General features: G+C 41.5%; 1 protein-coding gene across 1 annotated transcript in view; it reads left to right on the top strand.

The window, feature by feature from the left end:
• The window catches only part of sae1 (SUMO1 activating enzyme subunit 1), a 23,680-nt gene extending 13,194 nt beyond the window's left edge, over positions 1 to 10,486 (top strand). Inside the window, exons 7-9 of the mRNA XM_071521227.1 lie at positions 4,650 to 4,794; positions 5,638 to 5,707; positions 10,100 to 10,486. Of these exons, the coding sequence (XP_071377328.1) occupies positions 4,650 to 4,794; positions 5,638 to 5,707; positions 10,100 to 10,192 (308 nt within the window). The 3' untranslated portion in view covers positions 10,193 to 10,486. The remainder of the gene's footprint in view (positions 1 to 4,649; positions 4,795 to 5,637; positions 5,708 to 10,099) is intronic.
• Positions 10,487 to 19,951: the final 9,465 nt, after the last annotated feature.

The following is a 19,951-nucleotide window of genomic DNA, read 5'->3' as shown; positions in this document are numbered from 1 at the left end:
CAAAACATTTTTAAATAAGCGAAATGATGACAGAGAACAGATATTTACAGGTAACTTATTCCAATCAGAGAGAGTCTGACATGTTGAAACTGAGACTGTGTAGGCTCCCTGCAGCGCGGCTGAAACAAAACCACCTACTTGCAGTATCGCAGGTTTAAATACAGCTCATGAGCTTTGGCTGCATCTCAACCGTCTCCTGTCTCTCTCCACTCCCTGGTGTCTAAAACCTCTGTCTGTCCCCACGGTTATGCAAAACCTCAAATCGTCATGGAATTTTAAAGCCATCTTTTCCAGGTCTGGGAAAGTTCTGGAGAACAATACATATTCATAAAGTTAGGTAGATACTGAGAAATGTAGGTAGGTTTATTTGAAGGAAAAACAAGACTTTGCATGTTTAAATCAGCTATTTGGCTAAAAAGTGAGCGTAAACACTGACATGAAAATTGCGCCGTACGTCACGAAAGCGTCATGAGAAAGTCGTGGAATTAGTTCCGGATTTTTAGGAGCCGTGTAAAAAAAAATGACTTAACTCACAGTCCCACTGCTGCTCTAGCATCACTCTCTTCCTAACGACACGAAAAGCAGAAGTCAAGGTAAAAGACGAGTGAAGGTAAAAGACAAAGTAAAGCCGAGTCGTACCTTCCTGTTTCTCAGGTTATTTACAGTCTGCTGACCTTTTCTGAAGACTTGTTGTTGTTCCTGCTGTCACCTGCCTCTCCACCCGCTCCCATGCAGCACAGCGCCGCGCGTTAGTTTCCATCACAGGCCGTCCATGACCAGTCATGTGCGCCGACCCCAGAACAGAGAACAGCCCGACACCTACAGCGCACCGCACCGCAGCTATAGAAACACTCCGCCAGATAAGAGAAGGAAACATCCAGGATAGGGCTGAACGATTTTGAAAAAATATCTAATTGCGATTATTTATATTGCAATTGCGATATGATTTGCGATATTAGAGGGAATGGTAATTTTGACATCATTATTCTCATTTTCATTGAAAAACGTATTAAAATGATTATGGTGTGATTTCTTCGGGGATCTGTACCAAACAAAGATGTTTTTCTTAAGTCTGTAGAATATGATGTGTAGGCCAGGACATCTCTGCAGCACCACAATATTTAATTTAAAATGGTATTTTGACACATTTCGCCTTTAACAAATATTGTGCCTCCTGCGATTTGAAAATTGCAGTAGGCCATATTGCGATTTCGATAAAATTTCAATTAATTGTTCAGCCCTAATCCAGGAAATGACTAATAATGAAATATTTTAAAGTGTGGCAAATCAAATCGAAACATTTATTTAGTTTTTTTGTGCTAGCACGCCATGCTGTGTTTACTTTTATAATGATAATAATCAGATTTATTTTTGCCCGGTACATTTTCACATAACTAGGAATTTTACTTGGTGAGGTTGGTGCAGTGCAATGACGTTATTTCTAGAGCACTTTTCAAAACAAGATTACAAAATGTTTTAGGAGAAACAAACACAACAGAAGCATAAGACAGTCATCTTAGCTCAGTGATTCTCAACCTTTTTCATATCAAGGACCCTAAGTTAGTCCACATTAGGGCCACGGACCCCCATTTGATGAGACTTCGTCTCTCGGACCCAAATCTGAGAATATTTGTATTGTAGGCAGAGAGATAACAGAGAAACTGTGATCAAAACAGTCATTCTTCTACATTATATTAATTGTGTTAACTTCTTGTAAATGAAATAATGGTGAAGTTTAACAATTCATCAATTTGCTGGGGACCCCCTGGACCCCACTCAAGGACCCCTGGTGGTCCCCGGACCCCACGTTGAGAACCACTGTCTTAGCTAGATTAAAAACAATCAAATGAATTAAAAACAATTCTGAAAAAGTGAGTTTTTAAGAGTTTATGCCATAATAACGTTTACAAAATGTGGTTGTCTCCACTGCAAAATGTCTCTATAATGTTAAGAACTAATACCGTAAGTTGCCAACTTGCTGATAAGCATCATAACACACTGGGCAGCGTCAGCAGCCTGTTAGCTGTAACCCTCGAGGCTCTGGACGGCCCGAGTGTGTCGACACCCTGCAGGCTCTTCACCTGCAGGACGGGGGAAACTAACACCGTCCACATGTTGGGAAGGTTTTTGTTTTTTTTGCTGGTGGGTGGTTAGTTTCTCTAGTCTGCAGGGGTTCCTATGCAGGTCTGGAAAGTCTGGAAAAGTATTAAAAATGAATTTGATCATTTCCAGGTCTTGAATAGTTTGGGAATGTTTTTGAAAGCGATATTTTTGGATTAAAGGTAGCAATAGACGATGTTTTGTGCTGATATTCAGTATCTTTAAATTAGACCATTTTCATCACACACACAAAAAAAAAAAAAAAAAATGACAAGGATTCAGTGTTTCCTGTAGAATTTTATTCTTATCAGGGTGGAAAAGCCTCTGAAACAGCATTGAGACCATCATGGGACACTAAAACTCTCCACTGAAACCCAGACTGATGAAATTCTATTCAGGTTAGCAGCTTGTTAAATAGCACACGGCATTTCCATATAAATAAAGATCCATTTTTTGAAATTTGTCGACTGGCCACTTCAGCCGTTATTTGCAGGTAAAGCCGGGCGATAATTCAGTTTTGTCGTTTATCGTCTTTCAGTGTGTGATCATACTGTGATGATGTGGTGATATTTCGGATATCCTGACACACAGGTCTGCCGTCTGAACCGATGATAACGAGCACATTTTATTTAAAGACTCTATTTAAAGATGATGATGTGAAACATTTTAAGGAATATTACTTGAAAATGTCAGTTTTATTTGACATCACACCTAACATTACCATTCAGTTCAATGGCAAAAACATTCATTCGATTATTTACCATGTGATTTTGCATACGTGAGCCAAATTGTGATATATATTGATATTGAAAAAAAATCATTATGATTATCGTTATATTGATTTCTGCCATATTGTCCAGCCATATTTGCAGGCCCCATTTTATCCTAAGTATCTGGGCTGGTAAATGGCAAAAGTAGCTGGTTATTTTGGGGTTTCTACTAACCACTGTGTCCTGTAGTCAGACGCCCCCCCCCCCCCCTCACTGCACAGTGGAAACAGCGCCTAGTTGTTGTTTATTTCGCATCTTATTATTCCAGCGGTGTGTTTCTATAATTGGTGCTCGCGGTTGTTGTTTAGGGCGACCGATGAGGAAGTGGTTCTTCCTCTGTTACAACTGCTTCCTGTCTCACTAGGAACAGTCAGGTGATCTGGGGGGGGAGGGGAGGGGAGGGGAGGGGAGAGGAGGGGGGGGTGAACTGATGAGGCGTTTTATTATGTTTCGTTTTTTTTTTCCTTGTTCTTTTTTGGTAACTCTTATTTAACTAGGCGAACAGCATTTATAGCAACGGTGTGGAGGAGAAGTTGCAGGGGGAGGGAGGATTACACACACACACACACACAGTCTCTCTCACACACACACACACACACACACACACACACACACCATGTACAGGTTTTGTCTCATTATGTAGAAGAATATCAACAGAAATACTTTCCCTTCCTATTGTATGTGTCTTTGATGTGTAGCTGCAGGCGCAGGAGGCGATCTCAGACGTTTCCCCTCCACTTTGATCTGTCTATTAGACTATACACTGCGCCTGAATACCATATGTGTAGGTTTACAGATATTATCATTGTTCCATATACGCATTATTGTATTCTGTTATGAAATGCTGTCAGATTTCCTGCCTGGCACAGGGCCAAACATGATGCCATTTGTGCCGGTCTTTAACTTTCTAAGACCGGCAAAGATTCACTGATAATGGGGGTGGAGGTGAGGAAAGTATGTGTGAACATGATTCATCGCCACTACTCGTGTGTGTGTGTGTGTGTGTGTGTGTGTGTGGTGCGTGTACGCATGTGCCAGGCTAGTGGAAATGGCCGTGGGAGGACTAGACTTCCTGATGTGGTTTAGGTTAATGGACGAACTAAAACAGGAAATATGGGGGCTAAGTGTGTGTGTGTGTGTGTGTGTGTGTGTGTGTGATGGAGTCAGAGAAATCAGTTAATGTACTCTGCTGCTGCTCAGGTCCAAATAAAGTGTGTGAAACTGATTTATTTGTTTTGTTTTTCCTCAACCGGTAGCGCGGCCGTCTATCAGTCTATTAGAGACAGGAAAGAGTTTTTCATAATGACTGTAACATGTGCAGGTGTGTGTGTGTGTGTGTGTGTGTGTGTGTGTGTGTGTGTGTGTGTGTGTGTCTCTTTATTTGGTGTGGGGAAACGTCGACCCAATCAGACGGAAGGGGCTGATGGTGCAACCACACACTGATCTTATCCTGTTTCGATGGCTGCAACAGTCGAGATCAGATGTCGTCTTTCCATGAGATGATAACTCACCCGAATGGAAGTCGCCTGAATGCGTGATGAAATTATAAAAGGCAATAGATGATGTAGAGAACAATGCCTTGGAAAAACGTTTCAAAATGTTTCTCCAGTTTGATTTGAGCTTGTTTCCACCTTCTCAACTGACATTTCTTTCCCTCCATCTCCATTTTTCCTCTTTCCTGCTCTCTCTCAACTCAAGTGTTCTCTTCAAGTCTCAAGCGATTAAAACTGTGATCTCTCTCTCTCTCTGTCTCTCTCTCTGTCTCTCTCCCCCCCACAGTTCTGTTGAAGTTCCGTACCGACAAAGGCCGTGACCCCGACCCACAATCCTTTGCGGAGGACGGCCAGCTCCTGAAGCAGATCCGGGACGACGTGCTGGAGGCCTTGGCGGTGAGCGGCGACCTGCTGAGCGACGACTTCGTCAGGTACAAACCGACTTCACCGTGACGCCATGACACTTTTAAGTGTTCAGCTTAAGTGAAATCTCAGATGGAAAGTCGCTCCAGAAAAGGGTCGGAGATTCATTTTAAATTCCTTTGAAATGCTGAACGCTGAAAGCTGACGGCAGAGTTGTCCCGTCACCAGAAAGTCACAGGTTCGATCCCCACAAAACACCCATTTGTCGCGTCAAGTGTCTTTGGACAAGACGCTGAACCCCTAACATACCGGTGGCCAAGTTTGAGATGCACGCTCTTTTTTTCTTTCATTTATTACATCGTATCATGGTTTTAACCCCATATTGAGTATTGAGTCCCATCCCTAGTCCGGAATTGGTTACCTTCCCACTGATTTTAAGTCTCTCTGGATAAGAGTGTCGGCTAAATGCCCAAAACGTAGAATGTAAATGTAAAGCTGCTCATTTCAGTGTGTTTAACAGCAGCTCTGACCTCTGCAGGGCGCTTTGTGAAGGCTAATTATTGCTGAATGTATAGAGAGTGATATGTATAGTCTGATGTCTGTTGTATGTCTTGTCTGTCCCCTCGCTGTATGTGAGGTCTTGTCCTCGTACCAAGTGTGTCAGTTGGTACTTATGTCACCATGTGAGTTGTCAGTGTGTCTCTGCGCCAATGACACAAACACAAATACCTGTACATTTATTGCAGTTGGTAATTAAACTGATTCTAAAATTGTTGTTACCCTGTTAAAACTGGAAAATAAAATAATATTCAAGATAGATACTCTCTTTCCACCCAGGGGAAATATATATGTATGTATGTATGTGTGGTTTGAATGAAGCATTCATCTTTCCTTGTGCCATTTGTCACCAGCTACTGCTTCTCTGAGATGGCTCCGGTGTGTGCTGTGGTGGGCGGAGTCCTGGGACAGGAAGTTGTCAAGGTAAGAGACACACACACACACACACTCATAAAGATGATAAGTTTAGGAAACTTCCACCCTCAGATCCTTACACTGGTGGATGTCATCAGTCTGTGATGAATGCATTCCAGGAGTTATTTTGTGATGAAATGCTGTAATTTACCCACTTTCCCTCAACCTGCCTCGTCTACTTCTACTTCAGTTGGTGATTTCCTACTTTTCCCAGAATGCCTTTCGACATCTCCCAGCGAATAGGCGTGAACTTACTGCATTCAGCTGTAGGTCGTTAAGTGTAGGTGGAGAAAGCTTTTCAGCTGTGCCGGAAATATCTCGAGTGTCCATCAAATGGCATCTGTTATGATAAGGAAGTGATGCACAAGGCAACTTTTTGGGCAACTCATATGGGTAGAAGCGCCCAAGAAGTTGCCTCAGCATTGCTGCGTTAACCATATGAGCATCTCGTTGCCAGGAGACATTCAGAATAGATTTTTTTTTTTACCCTTTTTCTCAATTTGTTGCCAGTTGCCGGGACTGTTGCCCATCTACATTGCCCCAAAAACTGCTTAGTGCACCGCCACCCTTAATGTCAGCCACTCCGATGCGTCTCTGTGCCTCTAGTAGATGATTAAGATGCCAGTTGGCCGGTCCGGTGTGTCAGAGGGAGCCGGTCAGCTGGCAGCTGGTCGCTCCACCGGCTCCTGGGTGAGATCCAGAGGAACAGAAGCGTCTCTGGTCGGCGTGGAAATGATTTTCAGTGTGACCGCAGAGCAACTCAGTGTGATGTTCTGGCAACATTTAACCATTTAGACTGACCTAGGGCTGAGCGAGATCATAAAGTCATTGATATCGCAACATAAAGGAACATAGTTGGGTCATGAATCTGATTGGAAACGTGTGGCTATAGGGCTACACCAGCAGTTTGTACATGTGATCCCACAACATACGCTCATGGCAGGGATAAGGAAAGTGTTAGAGGCCGCATCAGAGAAGGAAATGTAAACTTAAAACTACAAATTAACAAGTTAGCACCAGATATTCCAGCAGTGGTGGAAGAAGTACTGAGATCTTTTACTTCAGTAAAAGTAGCAATACAACAATGTAAAGATACTCCATTACAAGTAAAAGTCAAATTCAAAATCTTACTTAAGTAAAAGTACATAAGTATTGGCAGCAAAATGAACTTAGAGTATCAAAGTAAACGTACTCATTATGCAAACTGTCCCCATTTAGAGAGTTGAATTTTTCATAAATTATTGGAATATTAATACTGATTTATTGACATACATGTACATGTAAGCAGCATTTTAAAGTTGTCAACGTGAAGCTAATCTTAACAATTTAGCTTTACTTTTGGGTAGTCTAATCTATAACAATGCTATTTTATTAAGATGATCAAATGTTTTAAATATAAAATATTGATCTGAAAAGTAACTAGTAACTATAGCTGTGAAATAAATGTGATGGAGTAAAAAGTACAATATTTCCCTCTAAAATGTAGTGGAGTATAAGTACAAAGTAGCATAAAATGGAAATACTCAAGTAAAGTACAAGTACCTCAAAATTGTACTTAAGTACAGTACTTGAGTAAATGTACTTAGTTACTTTCCACCACTGTATTCCAGCTACAGTATTTGTCATAGTAATCTGTCTTTATTCTGCAGCCTTAAGCTCCACTTGTTCAGGTTTTGCACTTTACCACCAGTAACCAGCCAACTGCTTGGACTAAAATGAATGACTGGCTGGTGTGTTGGTCTGCTCTTCCAGCCACATTGATAGATAACAACAATTCTTTTTCAGGTTTTTGTTTCTATTCTAAAATTGCTGGTTCGTTGCACTTGTTGGCTGGTAAAACAGCGAAAGCAGCAAAGTAAACGGCGTTGCCAGTTGAGAAAGTCAGAGTTCCCACAGGTCTTGAACATCCATAAAAGATTGTGGATTTGAGGAAAATACAGTTTTTAAAGTGACACCCAAATTTACTCTCTCTGTCCCAGGATCAACACCTGATCAACATCCTGAGGATTTCTGTTGATATTGATGATCTATAATTTCAAATTCTGACAAATGTCATGTCTGACCCCAAGACCAATGCCAAATTATGAGTTGTTTAATTTCACCAAGACCTTAAAAGCCATTGAAAAGTCTTTTAATTTAATGTGGGAACCTTGAAGTTAGTTACAGTCCGATAAGGTCGTTTGAATCATTTATGTTCATCTCACCGCCACACCAACCAACATGCAGACCCCCCCCCCCCCCCCCCCCCCAACACCCCTCCCCAGTCTCTGAATACATGACCTAAATAACATTTTCACTTCAAACACTGAGTAGATTAGAAACATTTATCTGAGCTGTGTGTCGACATCAGTGCTGAGGTAAACACAGGAGGTCAAGTCAGGATAAGAGAGAGAGTGTGTGTGTGTGTGTGTGAGAGGAAGATTGGGGGGGGTGGGGTGTGTGGTGGGTGGGGGCGGGGGGGTTAGTGTCAATTCAGAGTCAGACCCGGTGTTTACTGGCCAAAGGCCAACCTGCCGTCTCCATGACGATGATGAAACCCACTGCAACTGGCCGACTGACGTCGTGCTGGGCGAAACTGACTGATTTCACTCTCACACACACACAACTGAACTCGCCTTAATGAACTGTATTGTTGAGAAATTTAAGTGAGAGAGATAGGCTGTGTGTGTGTGTGTGTGTGTGTGTGTGTTTTGGACGTGCTGTATGGAGACAGAAAACTAGCGTGAAACTAGTTTTTCTGGTCACACTGGCTGGTGCATTCCAGCGTTTGCTAAGTCACTTTCACTGTTTAACCTGCCTAAATGTTGCTGGTAGTTGAGTTGAGTGGAAGTCCAGACAACATTTCATGGACGGCAACATGCAGCAGGAAGCCAAGTTCACCTTCACCCAGATGTGAGCGCAGAATCTTTTATAATATGACATCATGACACAGCAGAGGTGTGACCAAGTCAGCTTTCCTCGAGTCCCAAGTCAGTCTCAAGTCAAGGCCCAAGTCTAAATGTAGAACACCAAGTCAAGTCCAAGTCAAGTCATGTCATTAATGTCAAGTCAAGTCAGAACAAATCAAGAGTCCAGTATCAATTTAATATCTTAAAGAAAACTAAATATCTAGGACTTTTCAATGCAATATGGTTTTAAATAGGATAAAAACTTGGTAAGAGCATCATGAGTTTGATTTCTATAATCAGTTTCAACTTCAATAAATTCAATCATTCCATACAAATTCAGAAAACAGAATTTAAATTCAGTCGTCTGCTGGAACAAATCTCAACACTTTCAATCTAAGTCATTTACACAAACAGAAGATCTCAAGTCAAGACTTTAGAAACCTTTTCAAGTCGTCAGAGTCGAGTCCCAAGTCACCAGAACCCAAGTCAAGTCTCAAGTCTTCTCTTTATGCACCAAGTCAACTCTCAAGCAATTAAAATTAATATTATTTATTCTCTCTCTCTCTCAGCAGCTCTACAGACTGTCTCTGTCTACTACAATCCCTCTTTTTCTCCTTCTGACTATTCCCATCCGCGTGCCATCTGCACATTAACATGCTCTGGAGACGTTTCTAAAATTCACCATTTAAATCCGATCTTTCACAGCGGTATCGAAGTGGCATTCGAAGTTCGGTAATCGTGACAACAACGCTATATCAGGGTATTTTGACGATTGTGCTTGTTTGAGGCGGGCTGAACAGTAAGAGCAGGTGATGAGTGTGATCAATGGAATGCATGGAATAGAGCTGCAACGATTAACCGATTAATCGATTAGTTGTCAACTATTAAATTCATCGGCAACTATTTTGATAATCGATTAATCGGTTTGAGTAATTTTTTAAGAAAAATAAGTCAAAATTCTCTGATTCCAGCTTCTTAAATGTGAATATTTTCTGGTTTCTTTACTCCTCTATGACAGTAAACTGAATATCTTTGGGTTGTGGACAAAACAAGACATTTGAGGACATCATCTTGGGCTTTGGGAAACACTGATCCACATTTTTCACCATTTTCTGACATTTTATAGACCAAACAACTAATCGATTAATCGAGAAAATAATCGACAGATTCATCGACAATGAAAATAATCGTTAGTTGCAGCCTAGCATGGAACGCCGAACAGATAGATGTGTATTTCCATATGCAATGCAAATCTTTTTGTGTGAGGAAAAACGATTTGAATCAACTTTTCCAAGTAATGCCCGACAACTGTGTTTGCTGATAATGTAGTGTCTCTCTCTCTCTCTCCTCTCTCCCTCCCTCTCTCCCCTCTCTCCTCTCCCTCTCTCTCCTCTCTCGTCTCTCTCTCTCTCTCTCTCTCTCTCTCTCTCTCTCTCTCTCTCTCTCTCTCTCTCTCTCTCTCTCTCTCTCTCTCTCTCTCTCTCTCTCTCTCTCTCTCTCTCTCTCTCTTCAGGCTCTCTCCCAGCGGGACGCTCCACACAGGAACTTCTTCTTCTTCGATGGTCGCAAAGGCAACGGCGTGGTCGACTACTTCGGACTCAACTAAACAACACATGCGTGCACAGGACAGTTACACACACACACACACACACACACACACACAGCCTTTAGTTTCTCCTGTCGGATTATTTATATCGTTCCCTCCTGCAGTCAGAAAGTTCATCTTTTGTTCCAGTTTTTGTCGTTTGATCTGCTCTCCTCCCCTCCTCTCTGTTTGAACACACAGCCTGACAGTTCTCAAGCACACAGTGGGATTTTTACATTTTGTAATAAAAAAAAAAAACTGTTTGATAAAAGGAGTCTGGCTCGGATGTGTTGATTTATTAACTCCACCAACGGAGAAGAAGGAGGTTATGTTTTCACCCGTCTGTCTGCCTGTCTGGCTGTTCGCAAAAAAGTTACAAATGTATTTCACTGATCTTTGGCCAAACGATCAGGTGATTAGATTTTAGTGATGATTGATGGTAACACTTTACAATAAGGGTACATTAATTAAGGGTTAGTTAATGCTTAATAAGCATCAACTAACCCTTGATTAACAGTTAACTAATGTGTCTGGTAATCATTTACTAATGGTGTTCATGTTAACTAAGGTATTAATTTATACATTATTTAATAGTCATCTTCATAAACTATTAAATAATATATAAATTAATACCTTAGTTAACATGAACACCATTAGTAAATTACACATTAGTTAACTGTTAATTAAGCATTAACTACCCCTTAACTTAGTGACCCTTATTGTAAAGTGTTACCTGATCGATTGTTGTTGTTTTTTTTATCAGAGCTGTTGTGCTGCGTTCATGTGCTGGTGTGAAAGTCCGATGTGCAACAGTGATGCGTTCATGTGGTATTTTCTTGCAAAATCAAACCCAGACAGAAGACAAACGATAAACATAAGTTAGTACGGAGGCTGCAGCTTTCGAAAATAGAGAATTGTTGGAGGAGGTTTTGCGCTCTACTGACTTCAATATGTAAATTAGTTGGATTTGCTGCTAAGAAAAGCCATGAGAGAATACTTACACGATGGAGAATATCAGTAATATGGGGAAACCGGCGTGGGCGACTTGTGTCAGTCATGTGAATCTGAATGGGGAAGACGGTTGTTGGTCAGATAAGGTCAAGAAGAGCTGAGGACTATATTTGGAAATGGTGGGTCTCTCACCCACACACGACCTCACATGGCATCCTCTCTCTCGGCTGGGCGTGTGACTCATCGAACCGAACATGGCCGCGTCGTGTTTCAGTGACGCCACAGCCAGCGGCGGGACAAGACGGGTGGGGCAGGCATGCAAATGAACCTGGAGGCAAGTGGAAAACACTTGGGTCTGTTTCTGCCAAGTAAGGCAACAACAACGGAGCATTAAAGGGAAAAAAACATTCCTTCTGCACTCCTGTCTCCAACCCCATCCTCAGCCCCTGGGAGCGGCGGGTGGTTGAACCTGTAGAACCTGTCACACCTGTGGAACTTCAGCTGGGATGATGTATCTTAAATGGAAAATGTGACACTTATTTTTAGGCAGGAACAGTTAGAGGTCTGTCTGTTATGTTTACAGAGCAAAAGCAGACAGAACAGGGTTGGTGAGAGTTGGTAGGTTACTATGTAAGGTGTTACATTACAGTTACTAGTTACCTCATCAAAATTGTAATCCATAGCAACAATCCAAGGGATTAGCCACACTCAGTATCGTATTTGAAATACTTTGACATTTGTGAGGTATAAGAAAAAGTGAAAAATTACAAAGTTCAGGAAACTTATTTCAGGTTTTAGCATACTAACACATTGTAGACCAAGCCATAGATCACATTCCACTGTTTAAATGTTTTAAAAATGTTTTTTCTTTTAAATATTCCCAGTAATAGTAACAGTTTTCCCACAAGTATCTGTAATCAGAATAGATTCATTATTTAATGAATACATTTTTAGGTAAGGTAATGGAATGCAGTTACATTTTTTTGTGTTTAGAAATACATGGGACAGGACAACAGGATCTCACATGAAGTGCAGGGAGGACAGTGGAGGACATCATGTGGACAGCAGGACATCATGTGGACAGCAGGACATCATGTGGACAGCAGGACATCATGTGGACAGCAGGACATCATGTGGGCAGCAGGACATCATGTGGACAGCAGGACATCATGTTGTTCTGCACACAGATGCTGAACAACATCGTCACTGTGTGCGTTCAGGCAGGTTGAAGGCAGTAGATTGCAGCTGTAGGTGAGAGTAAAGCAATGGAGCCACCAACCAAATAATCAGTGGTGGAAAGTAACTAAGTACATTTACTCAAGTACTGTACTTAAGTAAAATTTTGAGGTACTTGTACTTTACTTGAGTATTTCCATTTTATTCTACTTTGTACTTATACTCCACTACATTTTAGAGGGAAATATTGTACTTTTTACTCCGTTACATTTATTTCACAGCTATAGTTACTAGTTACTTTTCAGATCAATATTTTATATTTAAAACATTTGATCATCTTAATAAAATAGCATTGTTATAGATTGGACTACCCAAAAGTATAGCTAAATTGTTAAGATTAGCTTCACGTTGACAACTTTAAAATGCTGCTTACATGTACATGTATGTCAATAAATCAGTATTAATATTCCAATAATTTATGAAAAATATAACTCTCTAAATGGGGACAGTTTGCATAATGAGTATGTTTACTTTGATACTCTAAGTACATTTTGCTGCCAATACTTATGGACTTTTACTTAAGTAAGATTTTGAATGCAGGACTTTCACTTGTAATGGAGTATCTTTACATTGTTGTATTGCTACTTTTCCTTAAGTAAAAGATCTCAGTACTTCTTCCACCACTGCAAATAATAATGAATGTATTACATTATTAAAGCATAAAACTTTTATTTTTATTGCCTGACTTGCACCAGCCCTGCAACCAAATGCTGACGCCGTTATCTCAGAAACCAAAAAAACTGTGGCGTGAAATCATTTTGACTTCAATAGAATTGGTTCCTAAACACCCTGAACCTTCCCCCTTTAACTTGTTTTCTCCCAACACCACCAATAACTGCATACAGTAAAATGATAGCTATATATTTTTAAGGTGCTTTCCATTAGAGCAGTGCGGCCTGCTTGTTCGCCTGCAGCCGTGTGGAGGAGAAAACAAGCGGAGCCTTGAAGTGGAAGCAGCAGAGAGATCGGGCAGCACAGGGAGCCACTGCTCTTTTCCTGGGATTAGGAAAGGAGATTAATTATGGCACGTCCCTTTAAGCCCATTCTGCCCCTTTAATTAAACCTAAACCCTTATCTGCCAATACACACACACACACACACTTTCTTTCTCCACACACTCTCACTACATGCTGACTCTACACTCTTTATCTCTCTTTCTTGTTTTTCTCTCCTCTTTCTTCCTTCTTGCTGTCGAAATTCTCTCGCTCTAATACAAAACTACACACACACACACACACACACACACAGCCGAACCCCCCTGCTGTGTGGTCACTCTCTCTGTGATGGCCTCCACTTAGCAGCAAACACCAAGCGCCAGTTCCCCCGCAGCCAATCAGATCCCTGATTTCACCGAGGAGGGCCGCCTGATTGGCTCGTTCTGGCGGACGAGCGTTAAGTGAGGATATCTGGTCCAGATGCTGCCTGTTGACTCAGTAACAGACGTGTGTGTGCGTGTGTGTGTGTGTGTGCGTGCGTGTGTGTGTGTGTGTGTGTGCGCGTGCTCGAGGAGGTCCTTCCTTATAAATTGGTCAGTTCTTCACCTTGTTTATATGTGAAGATGACTCAATCTGGGTCAGTGCTTAGATCTAAAAGAGCAACCAAAACAACAACACTATCGCTGAATATGAGATCAGCTCTAGATAGCAATTATAATTTATTATGGTTATTAACACAGATAATAAAGATAAAGCCCATAGTGCCCTGCTTCAAGAACCAGCTGTTATTTTCTAATTTGCCTCCTGAAGACACACAACATGTAGAAGTGATGATCCTCCAGATCCTTGCTGTTTAGAACAGACAGTGGAAAAGCTTTATGGACTGGATATGGATTGGAAAGATGGCGATCAATAGAGAATCAACACACATAATGGCTCTAATGCATCAAGAACCAGAATAAATTACAGTCATTGTTTTTCTAATTTGCCTCACAAAGACACATTACATGCTCTGAGCCTGTTATAAGAGCTTCTAATGGCTTATAACAATAATATTTTATTATATAAGGGTTATTTGAGGTCTCTTTCATAACAGGAAAACATGCGTTTGAAGTGAATCTCTTACTAGACTGATATCTTGCATCATTTGTAAACACTTGAGGGTTCTCCATGTGTGTCTGAGTGTGTGTGTGTGTGTGTGTGTGTGTGTGTGTGTGTGTGTGTGTGTGTGTGTGTGTGTGTGTGTGTGTGTGTGTGTGTGTGTGTGTGTGTGTGTGTGTGTGTGTGTGTGTGCAAGCAAGCATGGGTCTTGACCTCATATTATCTGCTAATCCGCGGTCGTCTCCAGATGTGATAGGGATCATAGTGGAGTCTGTCCGTCCGCTGTCACGCATGACTGGACACCCCGCCCCCCCCCCCCCCCCCCCCCCCACCCCACCAGACCCCCCCCCTCCCCTCCCTTCCCCTCCCCAAACTGACCAACACAACATATCTTGATAAACTGCTGCTGTCCTCACTCTCTCTGTTACAGCAGTTTCATTCCAGGCTGAAATTTACAGAATATGTGGCTGTAGCTAGGGATAGGCTATATGGTTGAAATCAATATTATGATAATCATAAGGATTTTTCTCGATATCAATATATATCATGATATGGTTCATGTATGCAAAATCACGTTAAATAATCAAATTAATGTTCATCTCATTGAACCGAATGGTGATGTTAGGTGTGATATCAAACAAAACAGAAATATTCAAATAATATTCCTACCATACCTCATTTTATCAGAGTTTTTATGTAAAATTTGCTTGTCATCATCAATTTAGACAGCAGAAATGTGTGTCACAATATCAAAATATCTTCATATCATCACGATATGATTCCACTGAAAGATGATAAATGATAATATTGAATTATCGCCCAGCCCTAGCTGTGGCAGTAAAATGTTTGGGGATATAAACTTGTGACCGGGCCGCCAGTTCGAATACCGGGAAAATCTGAGTGAAGCAAAGCTGATTTTTAACTCAAGGCAGAGCAGCTCCCGCTCACGAACACTTGTGCAACTGTATGAACGGGGAGGAAGGTGTAAAATCAGCTGAATGAGAGGCCAACTAATTCATTATTGTCTTTTAAATGACTTCTAAGTAAAAAACAATTTGTTGATGTTTTGTCAAAATAAACCTAAATATTGGTTTGCTGATGCCTTGCTGTCATACCAACTGTCTCTCCTTCTGAACAACAGTTTAGTGATTATTTCAGGATGATCGAGCTATCCAGGTCTTCAAATACTCCATCCTCTCCATTACACACTGTACTGAGTAAATCCTGTTTATATTCATCCATCCAGCCATACATACATACATACATATACTGTACATCAGTGGTTCTCAACGTGGGGTCCGGGGACCACCAGGGGTCCTTGAGGGGGTTCCAGAGGGTCCCAGGCATATTGATGAATTGTTAAACTTCACTATTATTTAATTTACAAAAGGTTAACACAATTAGAGAATGTAGAAGAATGACTGTTTTGGTCATAGTGTCTCTGTTATCTCTCTACCTACAATACAGACAGTCATAGAACTCTGGACCAAATCATATCTGACAATTAAATTATTCTCAGATTTGGGTCAGAGATAAAAAACAATCAAACAATCAACAAATGGGGGTCCATGGCCCTAATGTGGACTAAATTAGGGGGTCCTTGATATGAAAAAGGTTGAGAATCACATGCATACTATACCCATAAACACAAAATGATGAAAGACCAGACAAGTGAATACAGTTCTTATCTTTATTGTATAAAAAAACAGAAGAAAATGTACAAAATTCATGTAGAAAGTTCACAATAGAAAAAAGTTGAAAAACAACAGCAAATGTACACTGCATGAGACTGAGATTAAGAATCGATGGCAGGAGGCAGGAGCCTGCAGCTTCCCCACCCCCGAACCAGGAAGTGCACCGCCACGAGAGAAACAACCACAGGAAGTCACAAGAGTCGCCACAGGAAGTGGCCTACCACAGGAAGCTGCGAGGCTTTCGCAGGAAGTGACCCGCTGCACGCGCTCAGTGAGTGCAGAGGTGGCAATCGCCCACAGGCTGAAGTTCTTACAGAGAGAGAGACACTCTCCAGCTAGTTGCGGAGTATCTAACTAGCTAGCCATGCTAACAGCTAACAGTCTCTCTTTATGCCTGTTAGCATTACAATCTGATGACAGTGAAGAAAGCCAAATATAACAGTCAACATGGCTGAAAGCACCGCTAGCAAAAATACAAAATGGATGCCAACATTTGGTTCACCACTGATCTAAAAATGTACAAGCAGTGAACAAGTGCTAACCCCGCTAGCATGTAGCTTAGCCCTGCGTCTACATCTGTATCTGTCAACTTACAGTGGTTTCATTATGACTTTACACAACAAGGCTCTCAGCAATGTTAAAAACCAGGTCCTGTACTGTACTGGGAACATACAAACCAGCACAGCTAAGGCCTGGTGAGAGTGGCGTGTGATGTGTAGCTATGGCAACGCAACGCATACAGAAAACACGTTGGCCAAAACCTGATCAGTTCCCTTTCGGCTCTGGAGGCAGCGGGGGTGAAGTGGGTCAACAAAGACTGGTGTTTCAATCGAATGCTTTCTGAAATAAAACTTTAAATATTCCAGTTTGTTGGTGCTTTAATCCAAAGCACCTTACAGTACCGTTACATTTAGAGCATTTTTTTTGCATGGGTGGCACCAGTTAGCGCTATGGAAAGTCCCGATGACTTAATGTGTCAATGAAATGGATTTCAGTTCAGTCATTTTAAGCCGTTAAACATATTCAGTGGATTTCAGTATTGCTAACATGCTTGATTTCTGCAGGCCTTTGTGCTTTACAGAATAATTACAAGGATTTTGGTATTTTCACCATCTCAGCTGTTTATACACAATGAAAGTCAATGCATCGCCTTCATTTTTCTAATCACATGCTGGGAAAACTTGGAATATCAAATCAAGTTGTTAGCTAATTACAGACCATTGCTTAAAAAACAGCACCATTTTAGATGATAGAATCAGTTGTTTTCTTTAAATATTGAGCAATGGACAAGAGGCAACAATTTCCAAAACTGATATGTAGCATTTAGGAATGAAAACCTTCAATATTTGCTTCCGTTTCGTTGGGTGATGCAGCACTTTCATCGCGTACAGCGACGTCTTTACTTCAAAGGTTATTCATCCTTATTTTATCAATTATTTTATCAGTTACAACTCAACAGGATCAGACTTTAAAGTACAGATTAATTCATAGTTTTAATCAGGAATGTAAAGGAAAAAAATAAATTAAGCATCATACAAAAATGAAAAGAAATATTTTCAAGAAACCAAAAAACAAGCTACAGAAAGGCTACTTTCCAAAATAAATTATGCTCTTAATATGAGCAATTAATGTTTTCTCCCAAACTACGATGAAAGTATCAAAAAACTCAAGGGGTCATTTTTACCATCGTCATCGAATACTTTTCAACAATCAAAAGATCCAAATCATGTATTTTTTTTCTTAAACTCAGGGAATACCATCTTAAATCCACTGGATTCAAATTCAAACTCGCTCTACTGCTGCCAACGGCCGGTCCGAAATACAAAATAACTGCCTTCACAGCAGATCTCCCAACACGCAAACAGTGAACTCTCGCTTCGATAAGTACTTTTTAAAGTTCGTCAAATTCCCATATTATTATTTAGATTTAGAATCTTCCAAAAAGAATATGTACAAACGATCAAGTAACTATAAACACTGATGACAGAGGGGTGAGGCCCTGCCAGCTCCCAACACTGGCAACCAGAACGGTGTGGGGAGTGTGTGTGTGTGTGTGTGTGTGTGTGTGTGTGTGTGTGTGTGTGTGTGTGTGTGTATGCTTAGTGCAGATCATGCTATTTGTGTCCTTAAATGTCCTTAAACCACGCTGAACCTCGGGAATATTTGAATCTTATGCAAATTACTGTTGACTTTAGTGAACACAAATAAAGCATTTAAAGAGTGTGTGTGTGTGTGTGTGTGTGTGGGTGTGTGTGTGCGTGTGTGTGTGCGTGTGTGCAGCCGATTGTCCTAATGATGATGATTAGGCCTCAACAGAGGGCTCAACAGAAAGGCACCTTGTACGATGAAATTAAACAGTTTCGGATTGGAAGAGTGGTCCACACCCGCCTTTCCCTGCAATGCCACTACAGCATCTCCTTTCACAGTTTACAAGAATGGGGCCTCAGCACACACACACACACACATCAGTGACACACACACACCAGAAGTGGGTCAAATTATATCTGCAATAATTCTTAGCTTTTGTTTTAAGCCAGAAAGTTCAGACAATCACAGAGAAGAATTTGAAAGTCACTTAAGTATACTTTTCTGCGATTGACAGATTACCTGAAATGTTCAATGAACACCACCCATCGAAATGACCCAGGTCTGGCATACACACACACACACACACACACACACACACTCACCGTCTCACACATAAACGCACACACCGACACACACTTGAGTCGCGGCTGCTACATAAGGAGCTGTCCCCCGAGAGATTGAGAAAGATGTGGAGAAAGCGAAGGAGAGATTTTACAAAATATACAGGAAGGAAACAACAGTTAGAGTCGGCCGGCCGCAGTCTGTACCAGCAGACAGACAGGCAGGCAGACAGACAGACAGACAGACAGACAGGCAGGGTCCAGGTTCACAGACAGCACCCTAATCCATCCTGTAGGGGGGCGCTGGCGCCTCCGTTCATCCAGCTGCGGATCTCAATCTCCCAAAGCCGTCGTTCAGTTTTGTGTCCCACAAGTCCAGAAGTCCTCCGGTTCAAACGGACAGCAGTACGGTGGTCGGTCGGTTTTGCGTTCACCGGCCACAGTACGACAGCCAATCAGAGTCCCAAATGCAGGAGGTCACCATGGTGACCAGTGGTGGTGGTGGTGGTGGTGGTTGGGGGGGGGGGGGGGATGGAGTAGAGGGTGGGGGGCGGGTCTATGTGAGCCGGTAGAGAGTGCTCAGAGTCTGGGTGATGAAGTTGAGGAGGTCTCGACACACTTCTCTCCAGTCCTGCCACTGGGGGGCAGCCTGCTGAGAGAGAGAGAGAGAGAGAGAGAGAGAGAGAGAGAGAGAGAGAGAGAGAGAGAATGATTAGTCCGAATGAAAAACAGACAACACGTGATTATTCGAGATTTGACCTTTTTAGACAAGCAAGATGCTAAAAAATGCGCATTTGTGGCCAAATTGACCTATAAAGGATTCTACATAATTGACTTAATAACATACTTGTGACTCAATGCAAGGGACAGAAGTTGCATTGTCACCATGTGTAGCATGTATGAGGAAAGATACTGAATGATCCAATTCTGGACTGAACTGAACTGGTCTTACATACAATATCTACCAACATTTTTAACCTGAATTTACTCAAGTCAGGTTGACTGGGTACAGCTGATAATTTCCAAATGCTTTACATCCATTTTGGAAACATTGTGGTTTCAGGTCTGAGGTGTCGTAACCACTGCTGCATGTAAATGCAAATGTGACCATTTGGGGGGAAAAAAATCATCACTTAAAGTTCATCATTCAATATCTCAGAAACACAGAGGATCCAGGCTGTAAAAGCAGCCTTTAAAAAAGTACCATCATTTCTG

Source organism: Centroberyx affinis, unplaced genomic scaffold (genome assembly GCF_046629955.1).
Source record: "Centroberyx affinis isolate AG114_WGS23_722 - 3 ecotype Tasmania unplaced genomic scaffold, CSIRO-AGI_Caff_v1 ptg000875l_1, whole genome shotgun sequence".
NCBI classification, from domain to species: Eukaryota; Metazoa; Chordata; class Actinopteri; order Beryciformes; family Berycidae; genus Centroberyx; species Centroberyx affinis.
Note: the sequence above shows the minus strand (reverse complement) of the source record. Positions and strands in the feature narration are given on the sequence as shown.